Below are 17,178 nucleotides of genomic sequence, written 5' to 3' on the forward strand. Positions count from 1 at the left end.
TAAAGCTGCTGTCCGTAACTTTTTTTGTGTTCAAGATTTACAAAAAATATATAATGAGAATGTACAACATGAATCCATTTTCCAAACCGTGTTTTTGTCTTACCCTGAATCATTATGGTACACTTATAATAAGTATTTATATTGGGACTATTTCAGGCCAGACTGGTAGGTACCGCTGCGGAGGAGCACAGTCCCTGCGTGATCCGCCATAGACATAAACAGAGAGAAGTAGCTCTGGCTGCAATGTTCTTCCACAAGATGCATGCAGTTCTGTTTATTAACCACTAGAGTGCAAAAAGTTACGGACTGCAGCTTTAACTTGCAGCTTGACGTGTCATCATTTATTCGCCCTCGTGTCATTCTAAACCTGTATGACTTACTTTCTTCCGTGGAACACAGAAGAAGATATTTGAAAAATGTAGTATTGTACTTTAACTAACTAGAAAAAAATTATTGCAACATTTTTCACAAAGTCCACAGAAGAAAGAAAGTCATAACGGTATGAATCAACTTGAAAATTCTGTCATTATTTACTCACTCTCATGTTTGGATGAACTACCCCATTAATGATTAGCAAGACAACAATGTTTATTGTAAAATCTAGCTTAAGCTGGCATATGTGTTTTGGAACATGCTGGTAAGTTTGTAGACCAACTTGGACTAACAATAAAACAACCGTATGATGGTCAAGCTGGTTTTTGGAATATGTTTGTTGGTAAACCAGCCAATGGCCAGCTAGCATTTCGCAAAATATTGTTATCAGCCTAAGGATGACTTGTTGTATAGCTTTAACCAATACCCACCACTCTGTGTGCAAGTCAGATTAGCAGAGAAAAAGTAGAGTGTGGATTTAGCAAATGAGAAGGTAAACCCGCTGAAACATTTAACTAGGTTGCCCCAGCCATGCCATCAAGGAGAGCAGGAACAGAGGCAGTCTGACATTAGAAAACTGGAAAATGCTCACTGTCAGAGAGAGCAATGGTTCCTGGCACTGTCTCAACAGAGGGGAAAAATGGACTTCAAAAAACTGCATTAGCTGAGCTATTCATTTCATTTGAGAGAATTTACATCACTGCCTGGGAACAATGTCACAATAAGAGCCAAAATGGACCGTCTTCCCTTGATTCCAGCTCTGGTATGGTTGAGCTTGGTCCTGAAATAATGTCAAAGTGTCTCAAACACCCAAAGAGGGCTGTAAGAAAAGAGAGAGAAAAAAGGCATTGTGCAAACTGAAAGGATAATGATTCATTCTAGTTTAGTCCACATCAACCGGAAATTACTAAAAGCCAAGCGATTTCTGCCAGTGCAACCCTTGGATTTTAGAGGGGAATCCACATGCATGTTATTTCTCTGGCGGGTTATTGATTGTGAGCAGAGACTTGTGCGGTCCGCAGAGGAGTCCTTCAGAGGTGCAGAAGGAGCACAGAACGGAGGCCAGGCGGGTCTTGGGAGCCAAAGCAGCAAGGGAAGATGGGGGCCTGTGTGAGCGAATTAATTACACGTGCATTTTTAGATGGCGTATACCATAATGAGCCCCAGCTGGTCCAGGCATCCAGCTCCCTTTAAATGTAACTATAAAAAGCTGGGCATTCAACAATCCTTTCACAAAGAGAGCAGGGCACTATAAAAGGTCCCTGTGATGTGTGTGCAGAAATGTGCAGGGGGCAGGCAAGGCGTCGTGCCAGCTGGGATGGCCAGGCACACATTTTAGATGGCGAGAGTTGTAATTGCACGGATGACACCGGCTTGACAAGGAAACTCAAAATCATGGGTTAGGTGACGTGAGTTAAGGTGATGATGATCTGTGAATCAACACCAAAAACTGATTAACCAGGATATGTGAAAAAGTTAGCTAGCAGAACCTTCAATAAAAGAGTCGCTTAGTTTTACTGACCGACTTCACACCACTCATTTCGCACCTCAGGTTTAAACAGGGTTGATTGATATCACTACCATCTGAGGATGAGGCCGATTACCTTCCGCTTTATTTCAGCTTTGCTGATTAACTTTAATGATGCTCATTTAGCCTTGCGATTCTTATCTGATTTCTAGGCCCAACTGAGCAGAGAGAGAGAGAGAGAGAGAGAGAGAGAGAGAGAGAGAGAGAGAGAGAGAGAGAGAGAGAGAGAGAGAGAGAGAGAGAGAGAGAGAGAGAGAGAGAGAGAGGATATCGGTAAGTGCCATTAAGGGAAGTGATGTTTGGAATAGTGAAAAGAGAGAGAAAGTTGACTCTCCAGCCCCAATTAAACTGGGCGGATGCACTGGCCTCCGTTTAATTTAATTTCACATGCTACCTCTCACTTTCAAATTAGGCAGATGGCCAAAGTTCCGCCAGAGGCAAAATTCCACATGGCATCCTCTTCCAACAACAGGGGCCACAGACTGCGGACGGAGCGATGCTCCCAGCCGGGGGTCTACAGATCTCTCCCGACCAAGACGTGGCCACCTGGGACACAAGACAATTCTGCACATAAAGACATGGCATAAAGACTTGGAGGTAAATGAACAGGGTGGCCTAACACAACAACTGCCTAACTGCCCATGTGCAAATAATGCTTTTCAAAGAAAACTCTGGCCTAATTAAGAGGCTAGAGAGGGTAACTAAACAAAAGTGGCTCAATTACCTGAAAGATATGCCTTTCATCTTCATGTTTTCCTTCAAGTCGTGCCAGGTGCATTAACACCTTTCTATACAGACAACAGGGGTGCCATCTTAAAATAACAAGACTCTCTTCTCTACTCCACTCAACCGCCACAAGCAATTTAGCTGGATTAACCGGCGGGTTTCTCTGGTGGCTTTGAGTGCTGAAGAAAGTGATTTATTTTCCTGCTTCTAATCAGAAGGACGTGTATTAAGGCACAATAAGTGACTGCCGTTGGCTGAGGTCCAGCATTGTTTACAGCTAAAAGGTCCTTGAGCTAGCAAATGAATTAGCCTGCCAATGGGTGGTTTTGGCCTTCCAACAGGTTGCAACTACCGCGGCTTTTGTCAAAGATATGAAATTATCAGAAAGGCACAGCTATGTGCAGATTATTTTTGTTGTTCGAGTTCAAAAAGTAATCCAATTGATTCTAAGCAAGACAAACGCTACCGTAGTCAGACATATTGTTTTAATGGATTAGGGGGCTACTATTTTCATACCATATTGATGGGAATAATTTGGTGCTTTGTTGAGCTAATTGTGTTTTGATAAAGAGGTTGAATTAAATGCACAAGCCTGAGCCTCTGATGAGTAATCGGGGGGAACGTAGTGCTTTGTGAAACAGACACTTGCTCTAGTTTCACCACGCTGCCACCCAGACAGTCCTGCGTGTAGAGTAAATAGAAAAGTAACACCAAAATTCACCCGCAGAGGCACAAAATAAACTCTAGAAAGCGTCATGTGCCAAACTTAAACAGGATGGAAAGTTTGGAAACGGCTGCAGACACACCAAACGCCAATTGTTTCGTCATGGTGAAAGACGAGGGAAAGGGTTAACATGAGAGCGTCTCATGGGACGATCGAACGATGCCAGCGCGTGATCCCCTACTCCAGCCAGCACTTTGATAGAGCGCTTTCTCTAAACTCCACAGACGAGAGCAATTACTGTAAGAGAAGCATGATTATAGGTCTGCCATATCCACACAGGCCTGGCATTTTGCTGCTTTACATGCCGGGGGTTTCAAAAGAAGAAAGACAGAGGACAGTATAAAGCAAAGGGGAAGAAAGGCAGCAGGGGAAAGAGAGAGACCCTGGGGAACAAATATCAATATTGTAGGATGCATTTCAGCTTAAAGCAGCTAGAGCCATCACTCTGGCAGGGTGGAATGTCTAGGGCTTGCTCTGCGACCGTTAGCATGTGAAATTGGGTAGACTTAAAACCCCCTAAACAAGGGGATCAACACGCATTCGTCAAGCTGTGCCACCCGCCTGCGCACACCAGCGCACGCAATCTCCATAGAGCGCTCCGGTCCTTCCGAACGCACTCCGCCACGCTTCCTACCTTCAATAGCGACAAACAGCCCCTCCATAGACTGTCACCGGGCTTTAATTTCACTCTTAAAAGCTTCTCCCCCACCTCTCCGCATGATCCACAAACTTTGTATTATTCAACCGCTGGCCCCTAATCCTCCTGAGCTAACAGAGGGAAAAATTAGCTTTTGTTAAGTGGTGATTTCTCCTGCTAAATGGCAACACCCTTCTGTGCGAAATATTCCAGGCTTGAGAGGCTTCATTAGACGGTTCGGATTTAAACCGGCGAGATGGACTAATTCCCTCAGACGCGCCGTGTCAAAAAGCCTGAACGGCCCAGGAGAATGTGCAAACGCTGGGAGGAACCTGCGCTAACCTGGTAATCCCATCCTGTCCACTGCTTTCTACACCCACCCCATTGTTTGCGGCGCCAATCCACTTTTGCCAAAGCGGCTTTAGAGGGAGGTATACAGGGACTGCCATCTAGGCCTGCTTAGACCCTGCCTGAGGGGCTTACAATACGCTCTCGTCCCCAGCATCTCCCCCGCTTTACAAATTCAAATCTTCATGGAGACTAGTTCACAAAACAAACACTGTCAGTTTGATGGAGCCTCTGTAACGATATGCAAAAGGCGAGCCGGGAAGGTGCTCAGTTTTCCTGAATAGCGACACAGCTTTCAAACCTGCAGGAGGAGGACAGGGCTAAACAAATTAAGATAAATACGAAATACCACCATATACGTATTTGGTTTGGAGAAGTGGCTTCAACTCTGAAATCTTAAGAGGATTTAAAAGCTGTTAGTTACCTTGAATAATTCTGCATGAGCAATGCAGGAGAAATCTGTGTGGAGTGTACATCTCTGCTGACAATAAAAGAAACAGAAAAATAAATAAAACAAAGGACAGCATGAGGGCGAAAGCCACCAGCGTGTGCACAGCGCTTTGCCAGCGCTCACAGTCCAAATTAGTGACAAGTTTATTCCCTGCCTGTGGTCGGGAGAGACTAAAATCCCGCCATACGACAGCCACAAAGTGGCACAGGGACTGTTTGATGTCTTCATGTGGGATATAGTAACCTCTTAAAGCTTGTACACAGTCCAGAGCACACAAGCTTACACTCTCACAATTACAGTAGGAGGGCATTGTTTACTTCTTTACAGATCGCTGGGAAATCTGTCAGTCCCTTGCTTGTGCCAAAAATGGTAAATTGCAAATTAATTGCAATTAAAATGTACTGAGATTCATATAACTCTAAATTGCAACTAAGCTAACTTTTGTCAAGACAAACTTTGAATGTTGGCTTGACAAAAAAATTGTCCTTAAAGTTTTCAAAAAAGTTTAGAAAGCTTTCATAGATATCTGAATAACACCTATTGAAATTTGTATTTAGTTAATATGCTGCATTATATTTATTTGTTGACATTTGTGTACATATATTTTCCAGTTAAATTTACAATTCAGTTAATTCCTTATCCTCTCATCCTCCTGCAATTCAACTTCCTGTGGGGTGTGTCCAGATCAGTTCAAAATCCAACTGATAAATATGGCCCCACTTTGCTTCGCCAAATGAATAATTTTCGACTTATTTTTAACAATATATCTTTTGTGCAATTTTGTTCTTCTTTTTCAATCAAATCGCTTGCTATGACGTTAAAGGTCTCATTTGATGCGTGTAACACGAGTAGGATGATTGACTGGCTATGATTACGCTGCCCTTGAGGGTTTAGCTTCGTTGTAGGTTTTTCTCGGCCATTATCACAACACTGATGGCACACATGGCAGCATTTAGAAAGCGCCAGGCTTCAGGTATGCCAGAGCCGTCGCACACTCTGTGCTTTGCAGCATAGCACTCATATGCTGAGCGTCTGTTGGCTCAAAAACACATCTCTTTGTTTTGGATCCAGCCCCAGAATCCTCATGCTGGTAAAAGTTGTGTTTAATTCTGTCGCTATATCAAAATGACAAGGAGACCACCAGATTCTGAAAAAGAAAAGGAGAAAAAGAAACACAAATGCACACTTCTCAGTCTTGCAAGCAAAGGGCACACACACACACACACACACACACACACTCACACACACTCACACACACACACACACACACACACACACACACACACACACACACACACACACACACACACACACACACAACCGAACACAAACACATGCATGCGCACACGGTGTCGTGTGATGCCTTTGCCAAACCACAAGCAAGGGGCCAAAATTCCATAGGCAAATGCTTGAACCCAGCAGGGCTCTGACAAAGGGAAAAGAAAAATCAGTGGAAAGGTAACGTTAGTGAAAAGTGTACAAATTGATGTGCTTAAATTAAGGCAAATCCCTAAGGACTGAGTAAATGGAGCTCATTTCAAAGGTAAACGATTATTAAAGTTATTAAAACAACACACAAGTAAAAAGACACCGCATTTAGAAACATTTTATCTATTTCAAAGAGGAAAAGATCACACAAGCCAACGCTAAGTAAACCAAGAGAAGAAAGCGAATTGTAAACATGTTACTTAATTGCTTACTAGCAATAAGACGGATTAAACCAATCAGGTGTGAGACTCAAAGGGGGGAGGAAGAAAAGAGGAAGATCTGGAACCAAATTAAAAATTAAGAAGGTAAACGGTCACATTTTTGTTCCTATTCTCACAACGTCCTCCATTCAGATGGTAAAGACACCGAAGCCCTTTATTGCAGAGAACAGTCGTCTTGTTTAGAAATAAATAGGCCAAACAATAGATTTGAAATGCCTGTCTGCCGTTGAGGGGCTGTTTTCTTCTGCTTGCTTTATGACGTTTCATTACATAGAAAGCCGTTTAAATGACTGCTCTTTTTCTTAGACCAATTACAGGAGATATCTGAGACAACAGCAAGCGAGCGATGCAATAAAGAGGCCCGCACAAACACACAAATGTGCCATCTCCTCTTTCTCTCCGGTACATCCGATGCCATCTCCTTCTGAACCAACCCCCCCACACACAAATACGCAAACACACTCACTCATACACACGCACACACAAATCCCCACATCCACAAGCGCCACCGCCACCAATCACAGCCCTGACGCCAGGACATCAATTCTCGCAAGTCGCAGAAAATTACCATGCATGAATGCAAAAAAGCCTGATCAGGAGTAATTAACACGGCTTCATATGCAAATTTTATTAATGCAGAACTACAAAGTCATTATGCAAATGCAACTTTCGTCAAGCCTCTTGACAAATATTCAGAGCTCCAGCCAAAGAACAGGTTTCTCTCTCTCTCATTCTGTCTCTCTCTCTCTCTCTCTCCAACTCTGTACTTTTTTTCCAAGGCACAGAGAATGTATAACAAGTATGTTAAGTTATTTCGAACTTGGGAAATCTTTTTTTTATATTCTTATGGAAGTTTAAATCTTAGCAGTAAGGCGATGATGGCCAGGCATCCGCAATTAAAAAGCTGGCTCTTGGTAATGACTGTTTGGCTTTGGAGCGAGGTAATGAACCTGTAATTCTGGGGGAAGCGTGGGGGGGGGGGATGCGGATATGAATATGCATGAGGCTCACTGCCTTTGATGATTAAAGAAAATTTTAATATTTAAATGAGTGCATGCAAAGTGATTAACTGAAAAAAGCAACGAGGCAAAAATCTGAAAAGGATTTCAAGATGCTGAGAAGAACATGGATGCAGCTTTCCTTTTTTATGGTCTATTAATGACTAAAACTGTTTTCTCTCGTTCTTTCACTCTCTCTCTCTCTCTCTCTCTCTCTCTCTCTCTCTCTCTCTGTTTTCGGCTTCTCACTCCTCCTGGCTTTTCCTGTTCTTGCTGCTGCTGGACACAACCCAAATGCGAGGATTTGGAAGGCATTTCAAAAGCCAAGTAAAGGTAGCACTTTCCTGAATTTTGAAGTAGTGGATTAAACACACAGGAGGGAAGAAATTAAAGTCTGGTTCACCAAAGGCGATGGCTTTGGCAGCATGTAAGGCCATGTTATAACTACGGAGGATGGTTCGACATGCACCGCAGAGGGCCACGTAATCAACCGCAGATTAACGGAGATGTTGCTAAAACCAGACACTTTTCTTTACATGAAGGCCACAAAAATAATAGCTTTAAACATATCCTTAAATATATTTTTCAAGCTTGATTACATGTAACTCTAATGTAAAAACGCAACTTATTTACAATTTAAAGGCTTAGCATGCCGTTTAAGTCAGTAAACAAACTATTAGTGCACATTTCAAAGGTGCAATCCTAGTCTAAAAAAACCCCGAAAAAATCCATGCATGTTTGGTTGGACATCCCAAAAACCTCAACGCCACATTAAAGTGCCATTAACATGCGTCCAGGCTGCAAGTTTGAAGGGAAATAAAAAAAAAATCACTGCATTGTAAGTCTGAACTTAGCCAATGGCTAGTGTGGCTAATGCAGACATTAAAAAAGAGAGGGGTGAGAAAAAAAGATGGAGAAACTAGACAAAAGTGGGCAATTATCACTTCAAAACGGCCGCTTGGTTTGGCAATTCAGGCTTTATTGAAACAACTAAAAGGGAATAAAACAAGAAGACCAGCAAAAGAGCTGTGTCTGAAGCAGCATATAAAATCAAACACACATCTATCTGTGCACATTGATTCAGGCATAGCCCCTGCACCAGGGCAGGCCGTCCTCCTGCCAAGCTTTTGTGAATCTTAATTGAAAAAATGGCATGTGTGTCATATTATGGAAGCATGTTTTCGATATCTCTGCGCCTGTTGTGTCATTATTTATTGAAGAGCCCTCCCAGTGTATATGTTGATTCTGAGAGAGGGACATGTACTCTCAATTGAGATGTTCTGCGCAGCGAGGGAGGATCTGGATATCTGTTTATTCTGGATTGTGCATGTTCATCTCTGCTGGGCAGAAAATAAGAAAACTATACCATCTTCTGATTTACTCAAAATTCAGTCTGCTTCATAACAACGTTAAACATCATCTAATGGGCAGCGCATGTTCTCTCAATTCCGCTCAGTAAATATTGAATTTAGACATTACATCGGAGAAAATGTGAACTGCACATGCGAGATAGACTAAACCGTGCTAGTCGATGAAACCTGAATGAAGCCAGAACCCTAGTTACACTAATAACTATTAACAAACAAAGATGAAATCTAAATAAATGCTAACATTCAAAACAAAGCACATCATGCACAGTTTACAGAGCTGGCAAACCGTTCTGGCACCACACCACTGCAAGTGAAACTCCGAAACAAATCTTTCTGGGCAAAACCTCAAAAATAGGTAGGAAGTGAGGGCACGTAACAGGAACCGGCTGGCCAGGCTCAGTATCACTAAAGCCAGGACCGGATCGCTCTCTAGAGCATTAAAAGCTCTGTATCACAATCTCACTATTGAGATACAACAACCACATTTTCATTAAAATAAAACTTCAAGTACACCGAAAATAAATTACAGTGCACTCTCAATATAGAACATAATCTGTTTGCATATTTCAAGAATTAAAGATGCATTTTTTGCTGAAAAAATGTCAGTTACCAAAGCAGAAATGTGCAGAGTCAGCCATGATTAATTTATTCTATGAGCAAAGGTGTCCAATAAAATAATCTAATAATGTGACTCCTATTCAACTGCTCATGTGATCTCAACATGGTGGCTCCCATGAGGTGAATGTTAAATAATATTTATATTATACTACACTGTAAAAAAATATTTTTGGTTTAACTTAAAAAAGTAAGTAAAAAAGTAAGTGAGTTTATTGAAATTAAAAATTCGAGTTGATACAATGAAGGAAATTGGTTTAAAAAATAGAAACTTAAAATATTATTGTATCTGAACCACATAAAAAAAGTGATAAATCATGAAAATAGCACAATTTGGTTCACTGCGTCATCACAAATATAACACTCAATTACCGAATATGTTGTTAAAAAATATTTTTAATAATATTTGAATAAAGGTTGTCGATTCTCAAAAATGTTCATTGTATTAACTAATTTTTTTAAATTTCAATTATATAAAAATAATGGCAACCAGGGAACTTATTTTTAAAATATTTTTTACAGTATACTGATAAGACTGGGGTCTTTTTTACACACAATTTAGAATACTATTAATTCCTGTACATTTTGAAATATTTAATTACAGTGGTGGCCAAAATTATTAGAACACTTGGCATCTGGTAGTCGTCCTATTGGGCCTGGATTTATTTTCCAAAAAGACAATGACCCGAAACATTCTTTTATGAAACTACCTGCTGTGACTGAAGAAATATGTTGAGGAAAATATATTGACACTATGCCAGAGAGATGTGCTGCTGTATTTGCTGCAAAAGGTGGACAAACCAAATATTAAAGTTAAAAGTGGATAAAACAGTACGACTTACTTCATCTGATATTTGATGGTCATCTGCATATTTCTTGAACATTATGAAATGAAATCATGTTTTGGAGGCAAAAAAGGTAATATTTTCAGATCTGTGATGTGTTCTAATAATATTGGCCACTACTGTAAGTAAAAATTAAATAAACAAAAAAAATTACACACGCACATTTAATTACCATTCACAATGAATCTTGTATCATCAAATATGCTGATGTTGAGAGTGTAAGGCCCCAAACAAAGCGTTTTTGGCTCCTGATGAATTGATTTGCATAGCACCTACAAACGTTTCTGGCACTAGACTCAAGATGTCTTTAATGGCAGGTACGGGCTCCTAATCGACAGGGGCCTAGCATTGTGATCACTCTCAAGGAGAGGCAGGGTGAGTGAGGAAAGTGTTTGAGGTAAATTTCTTTATAAATATAGCATGTCTCATGAAATATTCACTGCGGCGATCTGGTGAGCCAAGGGTCAGAAATAACTCCCCCTGTCGCAGCACTTGTTAGACGTGTAAAGCTGTGTGAGTGTGCTTGGATGGTGTGAGTGGAAAGAGATCGAGAGAGGGAGAGAGAGTGAAACGCTGACAGAAACAGGGGCCCATCTCGGCAAAAGACATGTCCACCATCTCACCACGTGGTCCGCTGGCGTTCCTATAGTGATAGAATGCGAGCTAACCGATGCAGCCTGCTGTGAGGTTTTAACTGAGCACTAATGCCATTCTATGGCTTTTTTCCCAGTCACTTATAAAAACATATATTTACAGTGCTTGTAGTATTGATATTCCTTCCTCAGTACTGACATGTTTTAGTAGTAATCTTAGTATTAAAGTATTAGTATTATCTTTGCATTAAACTTAATTTAACCCAAATGGTTTAATATACATTAACATTAAATGATCAAATAATTAAATCAAATGATCTAAAATCTTTGCATTCAGAATCGACCGGCGTATTTGCATACTAAATTCCAATTAGCCTTCTTACATACACTTATTTGCATACTTGCGATTAGCCTAAACATACCTAAAAAATGTTTTACTAGTCTTGAATGGCAGTCAATATAATAAGCGCATAAATACACAAACCAAAAATAGTTATTTCCTAATGCTCTAAACTATGACATTAACAACCATTACTGCAACCAACTATATTTGTATTCCTTTTCCTATTTGCTCTTATTTGAATGCTGATATTTAAGCTAACCTCAAATGCGATGTTGGTTTTGAATGGTACATGGCTGCATCACCACACATTCAAACCAACAAGGGCTTGATTACAACCAACGCCAAATACTAAGCCTTTATTTACAAGCTTTATCTACACCCCATCTGAATCGGTTGAAAACCTAAAACACTGTTGAATTCTGTACAACACAAGTATGATAAACAAAGCTTGACAGTCTTTACTTTCACCATCACGTTTTTTATGCATATTTAAAATGTACAAACTTCCCATCTGATCACTTGTAAGTCAGTGACTGAGGATTCAAAAGCTTATTCAGAGAATTAAATATCAGCAGGCTAATAAGAGAGCTAACGTTTCCTAAAGAGTTTAGATTATTAGATTAGATTATTCAGATGTGATAACAGGACCACTTTAGACTGAGTCTACCTTAACCAAAAATACATATTCTAGGAATTTATGCACATCTCATCCCATAATCCTTTTGTTTCAGGTTCATGAGATCATATTATATTATTGCTCTTTAATTAAGGCACGCTCGCGGCGAACGGTTTCAGCACAATGCACTGAGGTTCATAGCACCTCTATCGGAGATCTATAATTAAATAACAAGTACCATTAAATGCCTGACCAGCTTTAGCAGGCTAAGCCATCTAGATGCATTAAGGGGTGGTAAATGTCTTATTTATTTGTTTATTTATGTATGCATTTCGCATTTGGACTGCTTAATGGTGCACAGTGGTAACAGCTAGCTATGTTGGCCATCTCAGAGTCCTATTTTTCAGTGCCACTGAACTGTTTTAACCTTGCTGTGCTACACGAGAGGGGCTCTAGTGGCTCGTGCACGCAAACCAAGCCCTCCCTTTGCCCCCAGCAGCAGTTCCTATTGCCTGAGGGTATGCAGAATGTCATATTTTATTTAATTAGGGCTATTAAATATAATTAAATTCCGCTGAAACTTAAGAAGGCTAAGTGGCAATACAATACAGTGCTGAGCAAGCCTGTGTCCTGCTGATATTTATGCGAGAAATATTGAATTCAACCCTCAAGTGGTTCCTCTTCAATGGCTGTCCCGTATTGTCATAGATAACGTTGATTTTTTTCATTCACACTAATAAAGAAAAAGCCACTGGGAGAATTATCGCTAAAAGCAATTTCAGTAATCAGAATACTTTATCACTAGGTCTTTTTCGACTGATTATAGGGTTTCGGGAGCAAAGCGCACAATGTTTAGTTATCATTACGGAGTCTCTAGAGGACGGTTACGTATGTGACTTAATGAAGTTGCCGTTCAGTATCTTCACTCAACCAAAAACAAAGAAACACTTGGATGATTTTCTTCCTAAAGGCCCATAATATGATGCAAGATATGAGGCGTGATATTGTGAAACGTTAACTTTAGGAAGTAAGGCCTGAAATGACGCTCTTCCCGTTGGACTATTGGTGAATCACATAAGAGAGGGCTGATGTGATGGAGGCTGACATGTGGGAATGAAGCGGTGGAGTTTAAGGCCTGTCACAACAGTGCTCGTGTGTCAAGGTTACACGGACGGAAAAAAAAAAAAGCTGGGAGGGTCTGGAAGTAAAGGGGAACTCTTGCGAAAATAATGTTGGTACGATCAGAGTTGGCTTTTGGAATCTTATTGATGGATCCAGAAGTGGTCTTCCTCATCCACATCTCTCTCTCTCTCTCTCCCACATCTCCCGCATTCTCATGCTCTCTCCCATTTCTCCACTTGAAGCTAGCAGATGGATATATTATAGGAGAAAAAAACAAATTCATGAAAAATGATCTGTGCTTTGCAGAGCAAGAGTGCCACTGCTATTTTCAAGGCGGAGTGGATGAGTGTTTTTTTGCGTGTCATTTTCTGTTTCACGTCGAGAACAAATGGAACGGGAAAGGTTTAGCATAAAAGAATACTTTAACCTGCTGGGAGGCAATTATGAATACAAGGCAGCCTGTGAGTGTTTAGCTGCATGCTCAAGCTGACATTCAAGCGTCTTAATCACTTTCAGAGGATGTTTCATCTGCCGTTATATTCTCCTCTGCGAACTGCCTCCCTCTCCAGCCCTGAATTAATGAAAGGTGTAAAATTTACTCTTGCTGATTTACAAAGGCAAATGTTCATCTTTCATTTTAATATCCCATTTTTCAAATTCTAAAGTTTAAATGAGATTAAAACTACTTTTCAATGTGGATCTTACCACAATGGTGACTCGAAATGAAGAGAGATTTAGTCATTTTGTATGGCTTTGACTGAAAAAAACATGAATTGGGTAATCAAATTTTTTTTTATTCACACTAGAAAATAAATAGCCTAGTGATCGTTTTCTTTGTATCCTTAAAAATACTAGCTAATGTTTTGTTTAACAGTTACAAAATTAGTATTTTGTTGAGAACAAAAATTCAGTATACACAGGAATAAGTCATTTAAAGGTATTTTTTTGTAGGATAAAGACGATACACCTGCCAAGTGTCAAATGTCACCTATAATAATTTACAGTCAAACCATAATAAAAAGTCCCTTTTATTGACGTAAGCAATGTATCATGACTGTCACTTTAATGAATAATTTATCAAAAAAAAAAATATATATATATATATATTTATATATATATATATATATATATATACATATATATATATATATATATATATATATATATATATATATATATATATATTTTTTTTTTTTTTTTTTTTTTTTTTTTTTTTTTTTGGGTGCTTGCATATCTTTTCCTCTAGAATGCCACAACACACACATAAACAAAATTAAGTCAATGTTTATTTAGAGAAAGGGGGAAAAAGTGTTATCCTCACATTTTGTTACTCTACTGTTTGTAGAGTAACCATTGTTTTTGCAAGATAACGGAATATAAAAGGTGACTAATCTCCTTATTTAGCAAATTGTGTGGTTAGCGAAGCACATGTTTACCAGTCAGTCTTTAGAAAGAATAAAAAAAAAAAACAGTGCTGATGAACTGTAGTGGAACAGTTTGCACGTAACTGTGTGGACACTTGCATCATATTTCACAACTGACGCCAACACTCTCTCTGTGCGAGCAGCCAGCCAGTCAGTCAGTCTGGGAGTGAAGTCTGCCTGCATCATGTGAGGTACTGAGTAATTTAGCAGCGGCCTCATTATTACAGACATTTAAATACACGAGGCATTGTGGTGGCACGGAATAAATTGTCTCCGATGCCGCGGGTAACTTTCGCAAATAAGGATTGCGAGGCATTAAAAAACGACGTTATTAAAAACCGAGGCAGTGTCATAAGCCGCTCCCCTGCGTTTCCCCCGGTAACTTTGTCCAACCTAGAATATTATTTTATGAGACCCATTTCCCAAGATCCCTCCGGCTTCTTTGTGAAGGACTTGACTGCGCTGTTTTGTAAGATAACTGGGAGAGTTCTCTCCCTACAGCTGGACTAAACTAAACTGCCTCTTTACCCCTATTCAATAGGAAACTCACTCTTTTAATCCTACTCTATTTCTTTCCTTCTCTCCTCTCCCTCTCTCTCTTTTTTTTGAGCATTTGAATTTTAATGAGCTTTTCACCTTTTAAGCAGATGGCTCAGGCTGGATTTCTCCATGAAAGTAGGGTGAGTTCTCTGTCACGTCTTGCACAATTTGTTTCAACTACCAGAGTCCTTCAGGGGGTTTTAGGGCTTTGAGTCAGTAATGTGATGTTTCACTTTGCACGGCGTAGGCTCCCCTAATGAAATCAGCTGAAGGAAAAACAATCTCTCTTGAGGCTCGCAGATGAGCGGTATCACAATCACTACAGGACGCCCAGAGTCCTACCGAGGTAAATGAGTGCGTGTCTCCCTTTGTCTGCAACTCTGCAGGCTGTAAGTGTACGTTTGCGCACATCAGTATTAGAAAACATGCTGGCGCGAGAGAACGTGCGAGTTCATTAGCGTCAGCTTCTTATGCCTGCTTGAAACTTTTCTGGAGAGAGTTTGACCTACCTGCCAGGCCACTTTCTTGCTTGGGGCAAATTCCTTTTAGGGGCGTCAACAGTCTCTCGTCCTCCTCTTCAGGTGTCACCTGGATTCCAATTTCGACCGGTTCCACCACTTTCCTCAGCTCGGCACGGGGCGGCGAGGGGCTATTGCGGTCCGCCATCTTGTCGTAGCAGCCGTGGCCAGTCGTCAGACCCTGGCATTGCTTTTTCTTGTGCTCGATGAAGAGCAGAATGTCCCCCAGTGGGAAGGTTAGTTGGCACTGGCCACAGGTGAGGAGGTCGTGGTCGCCCAAGCCCGGAGGCAGAGGCCCAGGCATGCTGGGATCCAGCAGAGGGTGAGAGTGGAGATCAGCCACGGCCAGTCCCGCATCCACATGCTCAGCTTCCGCTACGAGGAAGACCAAAAGAAAGATGTTTTGAGACAACATGAAATCTTAATAAAATCTCTGTGCAGTGGTCTAAACAAATAAAAAATGATTTCATCTTAATAACTTAGTCTACTTCGGAAATTACTTTCATTTCTGCTGATGTAACCGAGGCCATGCTGGTGAGGAAAAATATTATCCAATAACACCACGGAATAACACGTTTAATCCAATTTCACGATCCAATCAGATAGTGATAAATAAAATCAAGTTCCGCCCAAGATTATTTCCCACATAATATTCTGTTTCACATCCCTTCATCCAAATTAAATGCATTTACAATTAATCTTTAACTCATAATTTCCCTCTTCCAGATCCTTTAGCCTGCCTTCTTACACTCTTAAAAATAAAGGTTCTTAAATGGTTCTTTGGCAGGGGTATGGTTCCAAAAGAACCTTTAATATCCAAAGAACCTTTCCATTGCACAAAAAGGTTTTTTAGAATATGAAAGGGTTATAAAAAATGGTTCTTTAAAGAACCTTTCACAAAACGGTTCTTCGGGGAACCAAAAAGTGATTCTTCTATGGCGTCACTGTGAAAACTCATTTTTGGTTCTTCCTGGCACCTTTATTTTTAAGGGTGTAATCTAATTCAAAGAAAAAATCCCTGATTTAAATACACCAGTATGGGAATTCAACATAAAATACTGGCCACTTGGATGAGTAAAATTATTAACCAATAATAGTAAAACACATTTCTTGCTTAAAATTCTGTTTCATTCTAAAATGCGCCACTTTATGCTAAATAAATGAATAAATAAATATATTTACAAATGTTAATTGTTAATACTGTATCTATCCGTGCATTTTTCCTCTTCCAGATTCTTTCACCTGCCTTCATACACAAATGTGGGAGGAAAACTGAGATATATATCTATATATCAGAATGGGAAATTGAAATAAAATACTTGCCACTTGGAGGGTGACAAAAATTATTAACCAATAAAATATCATAGGAAAACATGTATGTAAATATGTATGCATGTATGTAAAAAAAATAATATGGCCTCACAATCCAATCAAATCACTCAGAAATGCAAACAAACACCTTTTACTAAACACCTTTTGCTAATTAAAGGAGTTGACAAACGTCAATTCATCTTTAACTCATAATATGCCTCTGAATCTACATCTACCCATACGTTTTCCCTCCAAAACTGCATCCCTAGTCACCTTCATACACTAATTCCTGAAACAAAAACCTGACTTGAACACATCAGTGCAGGAAACTGAAATAAAATACAAATGGTGTGGAACTTGAGACGCAATCACACATTTTCGGAGAGTT

The 17,178-nt window shown here is 40.0% G+C and overlaps 1 protein-coding gene across 3 annotated transcripts in view; it reads right to left on the reverse strand.

Moving 5' to 3' along the window:
• The window catches only part of bcl11ba (BCL11 transcription factor B a), a 51,334-nt gene that overhangs the window by 21,177 nt on the left and 12,979 nt on the right, over positions 1-17,178 (reverse strand). For all 3 annotated transcript variants that reach the window (XM_067455698.1, XM_067455697.1, XM_067455696.1), the window contains one exon: positions 15,467-15,854. In XM_067455698.1, coding sequence (XP_067311799.1) covers positions 15,467-15,854 — 388 coding nt within the window. The remainder of the gene's footprint in view (positions 1-15,466; positions 15,855-17,178) is intronic.

Source organism: Pseudorasbora parva, chromosome 10, assembly GCF_024679245.1.
Source record: "Pseudorasbora parva isolate DD20220531a chromosome 10, ASM2467924v1, whole genome shotgun sequence".
Classification (NCBI taxonomy): domain Eukaryota; kingdom Metazoa; phylum Chordata; class Actinopteri; order Cypriniformes; family Gobionidae; genus Pseudorasbora; species Pseudorasbora parva.